Here is a 16942-nt window from a genome sequence, read left to right as displayed (position 1 = left end):
TGCTATGGTTCCTATTACAGTGAATGAGCACCTGACACTGTACTTTCTTCCCTGGGGGAAGCTGAGGTCTTAGAACGGAAGTTTGTTGACGCTGTATCATCTTTTCTTTTTCCATCGCCTTTTCCTGTAAGAAGCGACGACGAAGTTCCTCTGCAAGGTGAGCCATGAACACTCTTCTTTCCTCAGCGGACCCCGTGCATGCCTTATACAATACGTGTGCGTTCATCGCTGCTAGGTCAAGGATGTTGTACAACACAGCAACCGGCCACCTGCGTGTTCCTGTGCGCACTGAACAAGCACGCGCCGTCTGGTCCATGATGCCAACGCCACGCTGGGGAAAAAAGAAAGACAAATATATGTGACATTTTGAAGAAATCATTTTATCACCAGAAGAGCACCAGAGTACTTCGTCACACTAATATTTTTTTCATTAGCATACCTTCATGTGGTTGTAGTCTGTGACCGTGTTTGTTTTTTTTTTTTTTATCTTGCCCAATCTCCACATCATGGTGCATTGTGCTGAGAATGCAGACAGACTTCATCTTTTTGGGCACATACACTGTCAGCATGGCACTGGGAGATCTAAACACCAGCGTGGAGAATTGTTCGTGTACTGAACTGACTTTAGCTGCAGGTGGAAGTTCCCGTCGCACTTTATTCATGGTGCCAAGCAGAGTTGTATTGCGGTGCAGCAGTCTATTAGCCAGCGAAAGTGACGTGAAGAAGTTGTCTGTTGTTACGGTTCTGCCTTTTTGGATTGCGGCAGATTTGGAGACAAAGTACATGTGCAATGCCACTCCTTATTTAGGAAAAGATCCCAGTCATCCCACGGGAGAAAGACTTTCCGAGTCTGTGGTCATAAAGCTTATGGAGCCATTTCTGGACAAAGGCAGAACCGTAACAACAGACAACTTCTTCACGTCACTTTCGCTGGCTAATAGACTGCTGCACCGCAATACAACTCTGCTTGGCACCATGAATAAAGTGCGACGGGAACTTCCACCTGCAGCTAAAGTCAGTTCAGTACACGAACAATTCTCCACGCTGGTGTTTAGATCTCCCAGTGCCATGCTGACAGTGTATGTGCCCAAAAAGATGAAGTCTGTCTGCATTCTCAGCACAATGCACCATGATGTGGAGATTGGGCAAGATAAAAAAAAAAAAAACAAACACGGTCACAGACTACAACCACATGAAGGTATGCTAATGAAAAAAATATTAGTGTGACGAAGTATTCTGGTGCTCTTCTGGTGATAAAATGATTTCTTCAAAATGTCACATATATTTGTCTTTCTTTTTTCCCCAGCGTGGCGTTGACATCATGGACCAGAAGGCGCGTGCTTGTTCAGTGCGCACAGGAACACGCAGGTGGCCGGTTGCTGTGTTGTACAACATCCTTGACCTAGCAGCGATGAACGCACACGTATTGTATAAGGCATGCACGGGGTCCGCTGAGAAAAGAAGAGTGTTCATGGCTCACCTTGCAGAGGAACTTCGTCGTCGCTTCTTACAGGAAAAGGCGATGGAAAAAGAAAAGATGATACAGCGTCAACAAACTTCCGTTCTAAGACCTCAGCTTCCCCCAGGGAAGAAAGTACAGTGTCAGGTGCTCATTCACTGTAATAGGAACCATAGCACAGAGAGGTGTGTACACTGCAACAAGTACACATGTTGTAAATGTAGGAATGGCGGACCTTGGGTGTGTGGGAACTGTTCATATTTGAATGTGATGATTTTATATAGCACGGATCGGAAATCAGCAGTTCTTAACATTGCACCACGCAAGCTGTCGTATCAACCACCAACTGTAACTTGCTTTCTTTATTCTTCGGTTATAGTCTTGAATAAAAGTGCACTTTTATTTATGTGAAACCAGCTGTGTCAGATGGGGTTGTATGGATTGATTCTGAATGTGACTGCGAGAATGAAAAGTGAATTAAAAAAAAAAAAAAAAAAAAAAAGCTAACCTTTACCAGTATCATAAGTTACACCGCCTGTTACAGACTGAAATCAAATTTATATTGTTATTCTAAAATTGTAAGAATAAGAGCAGTTAATTTCTCGAAGTGGAGCCGTGCGGAATCGAACTCGCCACCCTCTGATTCCCAGTCAGGCACTGATACCATTACGCCACTGCGGCGGTTGTAATAAGAGTGTCAATGTGGCATGCTAACGCGGCTTTTTTTTTTTTTTTTTTTTTTTGAATGAAGGCGCACGTGTTCTCTTATTTGTACCTTTTGTGAAAGTGTTTCTTTGATATATGGACTTCAGGCTTCATACGTTATATAGTTTATGCCTACATTTTGTCATTTACTATTAGAATATTAAAAACGTTTCTGTTTTAAAAATGTGTTTGCACAGCCAACTATAGAAATGGAACACACATGAAATGCGTGTATTCCAAATAACGCTAGAATTATTTCCACTGTAAAACTCCACTTCAATCCCAGGTAATCAAATCAAGGCAAGGCTTGAGCTAGGAGAGAAGTTCATTCTAAGTCGGTGGGGGGATGGAATAGCTGGCTGCTAGTAGCTTTATCAGCACATTTAGATGACAAAGGACTCTGGCGGAGAGGTGCAAACGGATTTAAGACGCGATTTAAGGTGGGACGGATTTACGAGTTTTTTCGTAGGCTCTGGTAATTCTAGTGTTAAGTACATCTGATAGCAGGTCTAATGAAAGAAATCAGCAGCATTTTGTGATACTTTGGCAAGCATATTCATTGATAAACAGTGGCAGTGACATCAGTAGTCAGGTATATTTTCATTCATCCATCTATTCACTGAACCTTCTTTATCAAATCTTAGACTTATGGAATCCAAAGCATATCCTGTCAGGACTGAGTGCAATGAAGGGTCCAAACTATTGCTGGACACAAACACACACACACAATCAAACAGGGCAAGAGTTACCAATTAACCTAGCTTGTATTATCTTTAGGATACAGGAGAAAACTCTACACAGATATGTACAGGCCTACCTCCTGAAATAGTTTCAAATGAACCCGAAGGCACACCTTTCAAACTAAAAGAAATGGTAAAAACAAAACAAACCAATTCAACAAGTGACTATGGCCCACCTGTGCAGGTGAGTATGCTTCTCTCCAGGTGTGAATGAGTTTACAGAACATGCTATAGGGGCCACATTTGGAAATCTTCCTCAACTTTCCATACATGGAGAGTTCAGCATAAGTCATACCCATGTCAGCCTATGGTAAAAGGAAAAGGAGATCAGTCACAGAAATTGTCATTTCTCAATTTCCAGTGGAATATTTAGTCATGTGACCAACCACATGAAAGACTGATATTTTAGATGCTGGGTCACGGAGAGGGAAAAAGCAAACAAGAAAAAAAATAATAAATAAATAAATAAAAATATACTTTATCATGACGATGCACAAAATCAGTTTTGTTACATATTCTGGTTGAAAAGAGGATCAGAATCTACCCTCTGCCTTTCATTAATTCTGAACTGCTTTTTTTTCATAGGGCCTCTAAGGTTACAAAGGCCATTGACACAATGGTGGAGAAAAATGCTTTCATCAGACTTGCATAGCAACTGAAATAATGTCACCAGTTCTGAATTTCACAGTCTAAACTGTGCTAAATCTGAGCATAAAGTATATACTGTAAGAAGCTGGAGCATTCAAGCTTCAGTGAACGACAGAAGGCATTTAGTTCAACTTGACATGCCCAGCTTGTAGTATTTTCACAGAAACCCACTTACCAGATATATTTAATAAAAAGCTTTAAGAAGCAGGTCTACATGCATAGGAAGTAAGTATATATAATTACCACAACTTAGCCACCTACATGCTATCAGGGTTCTCAGGAAACAGGTTCAAAAAGGTGATGAGTCATGCAGTATGGTGGAGAAACACCCTAGTGTCATACTGTACACCATCATGCAACATCTTTGAAACAAACTCCATAAAAATAAACTTTGTAACAAAATAAACATTGTACACATTGTGCCTAACTGGATTGTGTTGTTTCAAGCAAATATCAGAGCAGTCCCCAAAAATATAGTATCCCCCCACCTTAATGAGCATTCTGTAAACCATGCTAGTAAGTAGAATGCTCTTTCAGCACACTAACAGACATTCATGAAGAGCAGCAGAGGGAAAAATAAACCTAATACTTTTTTTAAAATATCTCAAACTAAATCAGATTATGCATTTCTTCAGGAGTTCCATGGATCATGCAGGACATAATTTTAATGCTCCATACAGGACTGAAGTTGGTTTTGCACACACAATGTCACCCAATGCAACTCTAGATAAAATTTGTATTCCTCACCAACACTTTTTCTAGTGAACACAACCAAAACACACAATCATAAACAGAATATTATTTTGTTCCTTACACCCTCCTGATGATGCTTTTCCGCTACCTCCCAAATGAGGTGAGGTTGACCAGTTACTTTTATCTCAAACCCAGAAGTACTTGCAATGCAAGGACATGGTCCTTTGGAAGCACTTCTGGGTCAGGCAGTAGTCCCATGAAGCAGGGATTGTAAACAGCATCAACCTGGTGACACCCACAGAACCCAACAGGGCTGTACTGCAGTTCCCAGTATGCCCTGTGGGTATCCAAATGGCTATTGAAGCAAACCCAGGGAATCCGTCATCTGGTGTATTGAGGGAGAAAATATTCACCAGTCATCAACTCCCACTGTCCTTCCATTGTCCTGGCCTCCTGGCCATGTAATAGGGTTCTTGTTCAATTACAGCCAAGATGCTAACCCATGTATGCCATCCACTACAATAATATAACACTGATCCCTCTGCAGACTGCATCACATGCCTAATTTGCATGCACAATTAGCCATATGCCCAGCTTAGATCTCAAAACAAGCCTTAAAGGATCACTTCTCTGTCATTCTCGTGTAAGAATGAGAAGCCATTAAAGATTTATTACTGTTTACAAAGCATTTCAAAGGAGAAAGAAAAAAGTGAGAAGCTGCACCTAGTGCCATGACTTGAAACAATGGAACAAGTCAGCCCCACGCCACTGCCAATGTGTGACCCAAGATTAAAACTATGTGCATGCAGTGATCTTATATTCAGTTACTTACTGCTACTGTAGTTGCTGGCCACCTATTGCATTTTGTATATGGTATCCGTTGTACCTTCATTTTTTGTTGTTTGAGACATGGTGGCACAGTGGTTAGCACTGCTTCCTTTCAGCTCAGATCACATTCTTGGCCACAATAATAGGTCCAGCATAGGGACCCTTAAAGGACCATTTCACCATTATAATCCACTCAAAACTAGTTCAGTTTCTCTTTCCCCATTGACTTCAATGTAATTTGTGGAGTTTGGCGAAATTCACAGACATTTCCATGGTTTAGCTAAACTCATGGCGAAGCAAAATTCATGATGTTCACTCATTACTAGTGGAGAGCTAATAAAAAAAAAGAGTGCCCGGAAAAGACTTACAAACTCTTCCTTGCAATTTATCATTCTGTGCTGCACAGCTTGGGCATAAGTGCCAAGGAAGGATGGCAATAAGCAGCAATGAATACTTGTTCTGAGGTCTGAAACAATGTCTTTTTGTTTTATATATAGTGCTTTGAGAAAGTACCCATTTTCTGTTGATTATTTCTCATTTTGCAATGTTGCAAAGTCAGATTAAAACATATTTAAATGGGATTTTTTTATTTCTGTGGATGTAATTGTCTATAATGTTAAAATGAAATTTTTAGATGTCTTCAGAAAAAAAATTGTTAATTGCTTAATTGGTAAGTATTCCCCCCTTTTGTTTTAACAACCTAAATTGGGTGATATATTTAATTTTATGAGATCCTTCTGATTGCATTAATAAGATACATTAGTGTTCATTTGGACTCTTGATTACACAATAAATATCACTGACTTTGTGAGGTTTGACAAGTTAAAAAGCAGATCAAATAACTCATACTGTCATGTAGACCAAGGGGTTGTCTGTGGAACTTCAAGATGACATTTTTAGGAAGGAAAAAAAAGCTGAGATGACAAAGATATGGAAAACTTTGAACTCGCATAAGACCACAATGAAATTCATTCAGACAAAGTGAAAACATGGCACAGACATTACATTACCAACATCAGGCCTTTCTAGCAAACTGGGCAACCAGACAAGCAAAGTAGTTATCAGAGAAGATGCCAAGAGGCCAGCTACAATGAGAGAAACTGTCCAGATATCAACAATTTCTTCAGCATGTAACAGATGCTGCCTCTTAGGGAAGAGTATCTAAAGAAAAGCCACTTCTGAGAAAGGTCAACATTAATTTATGAAATGAGAAATCTGAAAGCTTTTTGGAAGAACATTTTGTGATGTGTTGAATTCTTTTTTGGAAAGCAAATTACTATGCTTGCCTCAAACAAAATAAAGTTCAGCACACTTGGTTAAGTGTGGTGGAGGCAGCATCCCAATGTGTAGTTGCTTTTCAGCAGGAGGTACTGGAAAGCTTTTTTCATCAATGACAACATAGATTGAGCCAGATAATGGAAAATACTTGCAGAATCTGTTTTAGTCCACCAAAGTCATGTGGGTTGAAAAATAATTTTACCACAGGAGAACAACTCGAAGCACGTGACAAAAATTAATAAGAAATGACTTGAAGATGCAAAGTAGTTTGCACTACCAAAGCCCAGAGAATTAAACTGAAAATCTGTGGTATAACCTGAAAAATTCTGTCCACCCTGCATCTAATTTGGCAGAGTTGGAGAGAATTTGCATTAAAGGATTGGGGAATGGTTAGGTAAAATTGTGAGTACTTTTGTTAATGAAAAAAAAAGTTGTTCACTCTGAAGGAATTAAAGTTTTTTAAATAAATATATTATCATTCAATTAATTGTGTTAATGAAGGTAGAAAAATTATTTCAATATGTTTAAATTTAGAGGTTTTACAGGAACAAACATGAAGACATTCCAAGAGATGAATACTTTCTGAAGGCACAATAGAGAGAATTTTTCTCAGTTATAAAAACAGATGGCCACTGCATATTGAATCATATTGATATGAAGTAATTTAGTGACTATATTTTTCCCTTGAAGTGACCTTCTGTAGGTTGCATAAATGGCTAATGCAAACTACCCATCTAACAGATATACTGATATAAGCATACGTTTTGCTGTTATAGGATGTGAATTACGATTAAACAGTTTTGCATCTGTGTTGTCTGCAACTACATCCTCAGTGCCATCTTGTTAAATTTATTAGATAATAATTTAGTCACATATTTTATATGGGGCTATTTAATATTTTTAGAATAAAGTTGACACAGATTAATTGTTTTTGGTATAGTGGCCTGTCCCAGGAATGTCTCATAAGGTTTTTGCATTGTTTTGATAATTTAGGTGATTTTGCATTGTGACTCAAGCTTAATATGTCAGCTCACAGCACTGTCTTATAAAGTGCCTATAAAAAGGATTCACCCTTATGGAAGTTTTAATTTTATGACTATTAATTTAGACCACATTTACTGAGATCAGTTTTCACTTTGACACTGAGTCTTTTTCTGTTTCTTAAAGTCAAAAAAGCCAAATTAAATTCATTATGATTCAATTTTGTATAACAATAAAATGTAAAAACATTTTTATGGGTTGAATACTTTTTGCCAGCTAAAACATTGTGCACATAGAAATAGTGAACATGGCCAGGAATGATGATGTTAAGTGCTGCATGTCTGTTAGGAGCTGCCAGTGGCCATACAAGACAAGATCATAGTGACCTTTTGAACTCTCTCACCAACACAGTATGAATGTTTTGTCAGTGATATGAACAACAGTTCAAATGAACCCAAATATTTTGGTAATTGTGAGTGTGTGGCCAGCCTGATGACATATGTTTAGTGTACAGATGAAGCAACCAGACCAGTTTAAAGACTAGGTTAAATACACTCTCTGTCAATGTACTGAGACCATTGTTTAAGAGTAGGCAATCATCAAAATTGTATCAATTTGTACCCTTTCATTCCCCAAAAATCACTAGCAAGCAATAAATAACATAACCAAATACTAGTAAACCAGTGTACTTTGATAACCAAAGCACTTAGTAAAAATCAAACACATTCCAATGCCCCACATTTACATACGTTAAGAAAATGATGCTAAATATAAATGTATAAAATAATTTTTCCACTCCTGTCTCTCCAAATAAATTTAAAAGGTAAACCAAAAACACTACTTACCCAAAACATTAAACATATCTGATAACCCAGTCTGAACTGTAACAGTCAGTAACAAGTGTAGATTAAAAACTACTGCAGGGGAATACTGCCTATGAATTAATTAGAATATACCTAAATGATAAAATAGAAGTAACCCCATTTAAGAAGAAACTAAAACAGTCTCACTGAATGTCTGTCGAGAACCCACTGTAAGCCGTGCTACATTGTCTGAGGTAAATTTAGGTGGCTACTTTACTAGCAGGTGTGACAACAGAATGATAGTTGCAGGTATGATTCCTTGAAGGTTGTCATGCCCACTGAAAGTGTTCTGAGAGGCTCAAAGAACAATCCCACATCATAGCTAGCACCTAATGAATGCTTTTCACTGGCTTCTGAGATACACAGGGCTGTGGAGTCGGAGTCCTGCAGTCAGCAGCAAATATTGGGTTACTACTGTCGGTGTTGGTAAAATTGTACTGACTAAATGAAAATTGTAATATAATGTGTTAAAATTTCCAATTTCATATATACTAATTCAAATAAAATATTTTTTTCTTCTGGCCACTTGATAAAAATATAACCTCTTTTTAAAACTTGTAAGTTTTGTCTTTTCTTTTATGTTATTCAATGTTTGTAACTTCTTTAAAAGAATAATACACACTGGCATCACTACAGTCTTTTAAATCCAAACTTTAACAGGCAGTGATAAAATGCTTTGTATCTTGTATGTTGTGTGCTTTCCGTCAAGTCACAGTAAATACACTGCACTGTAATTAAACCCCTTAAGTCACCGGCTGTTTCCTAAACTTTCTTCTTTATTCTCGGTTATACTTTTGTTGGATGACTGCTGATAGGTGCAACTTGTTAGGTACAGGAGTCTTTTTTGAAAGCTAGTTCATTTCCTTGCTGCGATACGATGATGTCCAGTCTGACTCTGCATTGTTTTTCTACAGGTTGCCAAGTGTATTTTAAACAGCAGGATGTAAAAAGGGAGGCTGCCATGGAACTGAAAAGTCCTACAGATTATCTGTCGGTCAAGGTCACCCAACCAGTTTTTGTTTCAGTAGCTCGCTGTGAACAAGCTGATCTGCTGAATAAAGACTAACTGACCTTGTTATGCCAAAGCTTAACATCTTCTAGGAATTAATGAGTACAGCCACTCTATTGTACCTCATCAGTCTGCAAAATCTGCCCATCAGCCAGGGGCTCCAGTTCTGCTGTTGGAGGAGCGGAGAGGATACTAGAAAGGAAGACAAATTTGATTTTTCTTCATTGCAAAATGGCAGCCAGCTTTGACACAGAAAATAATTCTCTTAAGACTAGATTACAGCAAATAAAAATAAAACTAATGACATAAATAAAGTTCACTGATTTAATTTCAGAAATTTTAAAAATAAATTTTGAAGAAATATTTTTCATCATAAATTAGTTAAATGGACTCTTTCACAAATTTTCTTTTGTTTTGTATTCAGTTTGAACATTTTCTACCAACATTTTAATGAGGACCTTCGACCTTGTACCCAACACGCCTAAAATAGGCCCTGCCCCCCACAACCCTAAAATGGATTAAATGAGTTTGAGTATGTTAAGATACCTTTAATAAATATGAAACATAAAAAATAGACATTCACATTAAAAAATAATCAATGGAAACCATGATGAGTGACACAGTAAGATGCTGACAGACAGTTCTAGAAAACATGGCTTTAAATCTCATTCCATTCACTTGCATTGTGGAATTTGCATATTCTCGAAATGTCTCCATCAGTTGTTCTCCAAAAACAAATCAAATATATGAGTTAATTGGTTGATCTAAACTGGCCCAATATTTGTACATGTGCCCTGTGACGGGTTGGGACCTTACCCAGGAATGGTTCCACCTTTTACCTTTACAGGACAGTTTTGAAATATAAAGAATGAATGGACATTTCTGCAATGAATACCATTCATGGATGGTTTAATATATGGTTACTTGTTTTTTACAGCTGAGATATTGTTAGAGTACTTGACTTGCTGCAGATGATACCGGTGATCATGTGGTTTAAAGTCCAACTCCTCAGCCACTGTACCACAAAATATGAGGATAGACCTTTGGACTTTTTGATTGCTTGGCATGCTTGCTTTCATATTGTAACAAGCTTATTTATTGGCACTCTTGTAGTGATGGAAAAAAAAATTAAGAATTTAGAAGAAAACTTTCTACTGTAACTTTCCATGTAATAAATAACAACTAGCTTGCTTGCTCTGTTCATGTGTAACAGGACAGAACAAGCTAAAAGAGGAACTTGAGGTATCCTGAACAAGCACAATAACCACAGGTTGGGGTCTGCAAAGACAAAGATACATTTTTACCATAGCCTAGAGTTATGGGTTAGAATGATGGTTGATAGAAGGTTTGAGAACATAGCCTGGATTGGTTCATAGGCACAAGGCCTCGGCATTACAGAGGAATGGGTCTCCAAACTATGACACCCCACTGGGCCAAGACAGACCGGCTCTCCAGAAGCTCAGAGTTTCTCTCTTTCATTCCATCAGTTCCATCCAGAGTCCATGCTCTATCAAAGATCAATCAGCTCATAAGCACACACTGAGTGTCTGTAGACTTCTAGCGAGAAGAGCTGTAATCCATCTATGTTGTAATGTTAGTTGCTTTGCTTCTCCTTTGGACACATTAGGACCCTTACGGCAGAGAATGTTAATTTATAATTGAGTGAATAAAATGTAAATCTGATCCCCTGGTTGCCTTGTACTCTCATCTAAATGACCTCAGAATCTAGAGGCAGGAGAAGGGAGGAAGGAAGTATTTTAACCATAGGTGAAGTCATCCCTGACAGACACCACAAGTGTAACAGCAGACTGTAGCTGCATCTCCATGATAGTGTGGCAAGCTTAAATTCATTAGTGCAAGACAAAAATGTTTAAGATGTTCAGGTCTTTATAATGAAGTGTAGAATCATAAAGTGATGACAGGGTCATCATCAGACCTTTCCACAATAAGCACTATAATATCCTCATGCCACCTTCCCAAACAACTGCTTCCAAAAAGACAACTGATTTTACTGCAAAATTACCAGAACAAACTAGATCATGGAGGAATGACCAACTATTGAACATGTTCCACTCAAGATACTAGCTACCATGGTCGTCTTTTTAAAGTATATTATCACTACAAGACGTTAAGTGTCAAGCCCTACTGCAAAATAGAAGCACAAACAATGACATATATACAAAAGTCAAACATTTAACAAAAAGGACACAAAGAAAATGTCACAGCAAAGTCAGCAGTACTGGTTTGTCACTAAGCACTAGCTCACTGTTACCATGAAAGAAAACATTGCTAATATCTCTTTTATTGCATTGCAATCGTCTGATTCTTTCTTGCAACCAATTTAGATAAAATGTGCACCAGATGTGAGCTAATCAACATTCCTTACATAATGTATGTGTATATGCCTGTACAGTAGATCAATGAATTCAGTGCAGTTCTGGAGGGTCGCAGTGGCTACAAGCTTTTGTTCTTACCTAGTTGCTTGATTTGAAGTCAGTTATTACCCTAGCAACATTTTAATGCTTCATTTTAGTTAACTGGCCTTTTAAGATTATCTTAATTAATTTATTTCATCTTAAACAACTGCAATGTTGTTTTTTAATTGCTTTTAGTCTTTTTAGCCAGATGCCAATAGACAATGAGATGAAAATGACAAACAATTCACAAATTAACTTGGGTTTCATTTATGTATGTGTGTCCATCACAAAGTATTTGTTTGAATAAAATATTTGGAAAGAAAAACTAAAGGGCTGAGACTTTCTACTGTGCTCTGGGCCACAAGTTAGTTGCAGGATATCCTTTGAAAAAAAAAAAATCTACAATCTAAGAATGAGCTGCCATGAAAGAATGAAATCTATAGAATTAAATAACAAGTTCTGTTATCAGCCATGACTAGCTTCTAATTTGTTCTTATTGGAACAAAAGCATGCAGCCACTGTGCCCGCCAGGACAAAACTCTTTTGAAACATGTCTCAAAGCAATAGTGCATGATATCTGATTTTTACTGATAAATGAGTGCATCAGCAGTAAATACAGATAGTAGATCATATTCACCAAACTACTATCACAGTTTGCTGTGTTATAGCTGAAGTTGCAACAAATTTCCATTTTTTTTTTGTATGACTAACAAAACACTTTACACTTAGATTTAAAAACAAGTAAAACAAAATGCAAAACTGACAACTCCAGCTCTGAAAACTATAAACCATTAATCGCTATGTCACTTTAATTAGTGCTGTAAATGGCTTTACAGCCTAATATGTGCTGCTTTTGCTAATTTTCCACATTATAGATAAGTTCACCTTTCATTTTAACACAAATGTAAACTAATTAGGGATAGCATGGTGGCACAGTAGATGGTGCTACTGCTTTTCAGCTCCAGAGTACCAAGTTGAAATCCCAGGCTGCGTATCGCCTGCGAGTCTGGAGTTTGAATCCCACTCTGGGATCTGCCTATGTTGAGTTGGCACATTCTTTCTGTGTCTGCCAGTGTTTTTCCTACACATCAAAATACATGAGTACGAGATTTAATATGAACTCTAAACTAGCCGATTGTAGGTTTATGCATAAATGAGTCTTGCAATGGATCGTTTTAAACATTTTTAACAAGAATACTCCAGAATGTTTCTGTTTTTTAAAGAAGAAGGGATAGTTTGGCATGTATGGTAACAACATTGATAACCAGACAATATTTTTTTAAATATTGAATAAATTATAAAAGATGCAACTACAACAACAGTTATCAAAACCTTCTGTTGGCTCTCGGTTGCAATTCCTTAACATTACAGTGCCAATCAGCTTTGCCACCCATCATTTTGGAGCTTCTTCTTTAAACCTGTAAGCCAAAGCATACTTGAAGAGACAACTGAGCAACAAACAAGAAACATATCTGTTTTTCCCTCTTGGGCCAGATGTACTTGTTCTAATGATGCTAATATGCTGCTTTCCTGTGACTTGCTAGCTGTTTTCTTCAAGAAGTTAAGCCAGCATTAGACATCAAGCTTTCTCTAATTTTCAAGTGTCCCATTGCCCAAGTGTCTGGATGGAAGTATGAGGCACCACTGTGCAATTATCATTTAAACTGATTTGATTTTTTTTTTTTGCACATCCAACTCTTAAAACAGTTTATATGCAAAGGTGATTGCTCATTGTAGCCTTTTATTCTAGAATTTGGACATGTCCACACAACTGTCTTTTCAGCAGCAATATATTGTACACCAAAATTTATATTCTTCCGTAGCTGGGCTGCAATTGGGGCCCAATGTGTGCAAAAACACAAACCATCATCTCTGAATAGCATGGGTTGGCAAAGTCGGACCTGCTAAACTTTTCTGAGTGGGTTACTGCTACTTTTTTGCATTAGATATTAAAAATCCTCCACCAGGCATCACAACTTCAAATAGCAGCTTCACCGTTATAGGAAGTAGGTTTATTAAGCAGTGTATACAAGAGATCATGGAGGAGATGTGCCTGGAGAACCAAACCCATCCATCCATCCATCCATTCTCTTCTGCTTATCCAAGGTCGGGTCGCGGGGGTAGCACCTTGAGCAGAGATGCCCAGACTTCCCTCTCCCTGGCCACTTCTTCAAGCACTTCCGGGAGAATCCCGAGGCGTTCCCAGGCCAGCCAGGAGACATAGTCCCTCCAGCGTCTCCTGGGTCTTCCCCGGGGCCTCCTCCCGGTTGGACGTGCCCGGAACACCTCACCAGGGAGGCGTCCAGGAGGCATCCTAATCAGATGCCCGAGCCACCTCATCTGACTCCTCTCGATGCGGAGGAGCAGAGACTCTACTCTGAGCCCCTCCTGGATGACTGAGCTTCTCACCCTATCTTTAAGGGAGAGCCCAGACACCCTGCGGAGGAAACTCATTTCAGCCGCTTGTATTCGCGATCTCGTTCTTTCGGTCACTACCCATAGCTCATGACCATAGGTGAGGGTAGGAACATAGATCGACCGGTAAATTGAGAGCTTTGCCTTATGGCTCAGCTCCTTTTTCACCACGACAGACTGGTGCAGAGCCCGCATCACTGCGGACGCCGCACCGATCCGCCTGTCGATCTCACGCTCCATTCTTCCATCACTCGTGAACAAGACCCCAAGATACTTGAACTCCTCCACTTGAGGCAGGATCTCGCTCCCAACCCTGAGAGGGCACTCCACCCTTTTTCGGCTGAGGACCATGGTCTCGGATTTGGAGGTGCTGATTCCCATCCCAGCTGCTTCACACTCAGCTGCGAACCGATCCAGAGAGAACTGAAGATCACGGCTTGATGAAGCAAACAGGACAACATCATCTGCAAAAAGCAGTGACCCAATCCTGAGTCCATCAAACTGGACCCCCTCAACACCCTGGCTGTTCCAGTTAATGAGTTTATTATCTACAGCAGTTTCTAGAGAAGTAGAAGAAATGGATGACAGTATTTTGCAACAGCTTTACTAATAAACAGAAGTTTTTTTTTATACATTATTAAATCACACTGGATGAAAATACCAAATATAATGGACATTGCACAGCTGCCCATGTTTACTTGGGGAAGTGAGTAATCATTCCAAGTCACTGAGGAGCTAACTGCACTACACAGCCTGAAAAGCAGTATCAAGGAGGTCATGACAGTTTTTGTATCTACTGTACACTTTATCTGCTCATGTGACCTTAATCACAGGCAGTTCCAAAGTCCGTTGGATGAAGCTGATACACGGTATGATGATGTAATCTGCAAAACCAAAGCAAGTCAGATGGCTCAATCAAAGCACAGTGCTGAAGACATTTTTGACTTGTGCTCTGAAATCCATGCATTCGTGACAATAAATGGAAAAGTCATCAAGGAAATATCTGACAGTATGCAGATTTGGAAGATAGCTTTTCTGACTGATCCCATACAACATATTATTGACCCTAATAACCAGATTTTAGGGCAAGGGGAAGCTTATTTGTGACTTTTACAGCTGTGTGAAGGGATTTTAAATGTCGCTACAGCTGTTTAAAACAGCTGAAAAGAAACCACATCACTTTCCCAAAGCACTCCTGACTAGGGTTGTGCAGCATAACGGTACTGGAAAATTACACAAAAACACAAATTTTAAAAAAGTACGGTACTATCATTTTGGGATTTTCGGTAACAGAAGTAAATGTCAGCTTTCTTCTCAAGAAGCTATGATGTCCTTCAAGTGAGCTAACACCAGTCTCTCAAAGGTCTTCATTTCCACAGATGTCACAGCAACAGGCCTGTTGTAGTCTATCAGTTCTGTCATACTGGATTTTTTGGGGACTGGAATGATAGTGGCTTCTTTGAAGCATAAGGGACGTTCACACAACACTAATGATTTGTTGAAAATCTGAGTGAAAGACAGGGGCCAGTTGATCAGCACAGATTTTTAAGCAGGATGATGACACCCCACCCAGACCTGTTGCTTTCTTAGTGTGTTGTTCTTTGAAAAGCCGACACACATCCTCTTCAGAGATATTTAATGCAGGGAGTCGGAGAATGTGTGTGGTGGTGGTGGTGGTGGGGGGAGTCTATAAGTCTGTACACTGAGAGGGCTGCAGATAATGTCCATTGTATTCTGGGGCTTGTCAAACCTGCAGTAAAAAGCATTCAATTCATCAGCCAGCTGGGCGATTTACTGCAATATGGGGGGGGGGGGGGGGGCGTGGTGGTGGTGGTTTCCTGTAATTTGTAATATTTTGTAGCCCTTTCCACACTGATGCAGGGTCATGGGCTAAAAACTGATTTTTCAGCTTTTCAGAGTAACTCTTTTTTTGCCAATCTGATTTCTTTTGTCAGTGTGTTCCCTGCCTGTCTAAAGAGTGTTCTATCCCCACTTCTATAGGCAGCTTAATTAGCTTGACAAAGTTGCTCGAGTTTTGCAGTGACCCATAGTTTACTATTGTTAAATTGTAACCAGGTCTTGGTGGAGACACACATATCTTCACAAATGCAAACATAAGATGTTACTGTGTCAGCCAGTTCACCTAAGTTAGCAGCAGGATCTTCAAAGACCCTCCAGTCCATACAGTCAAAGCAGGCTTGCAGTTTCAACTCTGATTCAATAGCCCACCTTCTTACTGTTTTACTCACTGGTTTAGCAGATTTGAACTTACCCCTGTAGGTTGGGAGCAAATGAAACAAACAATGATCAGAGAAGCCCAAAGCTGCACAGGGGACGGGGTGAAAGGCATGTTTTAACACTGTATAGCAATGATCTGGTGTGTTAATGTCTCTGGCTGGGCACTTTATTTGCTGTATACATTTAGGAAGTTCCTGGCTGAGATTTGCCTTATTAAAATCCCCTACAATAATCAGAAGGGAGTTTGGATCATTTTTCTCCATGCTAGTTACCTGATCAGTTTCTGTGGTGCCGCACTGACGCACGTGTGAAGTGGAACGTAGACACTAACCAGCATAAATGAGGAAAACTCCCGTGGTGAATAAAAAGGTCTACAGTTAACAAAAAGCCTTTCTAAGTCAGGGCAGCACAGTTTACTTAACACCGTAATATCAGTACATCAACCTTCACTGATATAAAAGCAGATTCTGCCTCCTTTTCTTTTCCCTGATGTCTCCAATGCACGGTGCGGTCTATAAAGTTCAAAGCTGGACAAATGTAATTCTGAGTCGAGGATGGATTCATTTAACCAGATTTCTGTGAAACACAGAGCAGAACAAAGTGAAAAGTCCTTGTGAATTCTGTTGAGGAATAACAGTTTATCCATTTTATGGACTAGAGAGCGGAGG

At 39.2% G+C, this 16942-nt stretch overlaps 1 protein-coding gene across 5 annotated transcripts in view; it reads right to left on the bottom strand.

The window, feature by feature from the left end:
• The window catches only part of nadsyn1 (NAD synthetase 1), a 91754-nt gene that overhangs the window by 15794 nt on the left and 59018 nt on the right, over positions 1–16942 (bottom strand). For 3 of the 5 annotated variants that reach the window (XM_028793792.2, XM_051923711.1, XM_051923712.1), the window contains 2 exons: positions 9327–9396; positions 3081–3209 (listed from right to left, as the gene is read on the bottom strand). In XM_028793792.2, the coding sequence (XP_028649625.1) occupies positions 3081–3209; positions 9327–9396 (199 nt within the window). Of the gene's footprint in view, positions 1–3078; positions 3210–9266; positions 9397–16942 lie in introns of those variants that run through there. The other 2 variants (XR_003715217.2, XR_007934267.1) reach the window with 2 other exon arrangements.

This window comes from Erpetoichthys calabaricus, chromosome 2 (assembly GCF_900747795.2).
Source record: "Erpetoichthys calabaricus chromosome 2, fErpCal1.3, whole genome shotgun sequence".
In the NCBI taxonomy this organism is placed as follows: domain Eukaryota; kingdom Metazoa; phylum Chordata; class Cladistia; order Polypteriformes; family Polypteridae; genus Erpetoichthys; species Erpetoichthys calabaricus.
The sequence above is the reverse complement of the archived record's forward strand: the minus strand, read 5'-3'. Positions and strand labels throughout refer to the sequence as shown.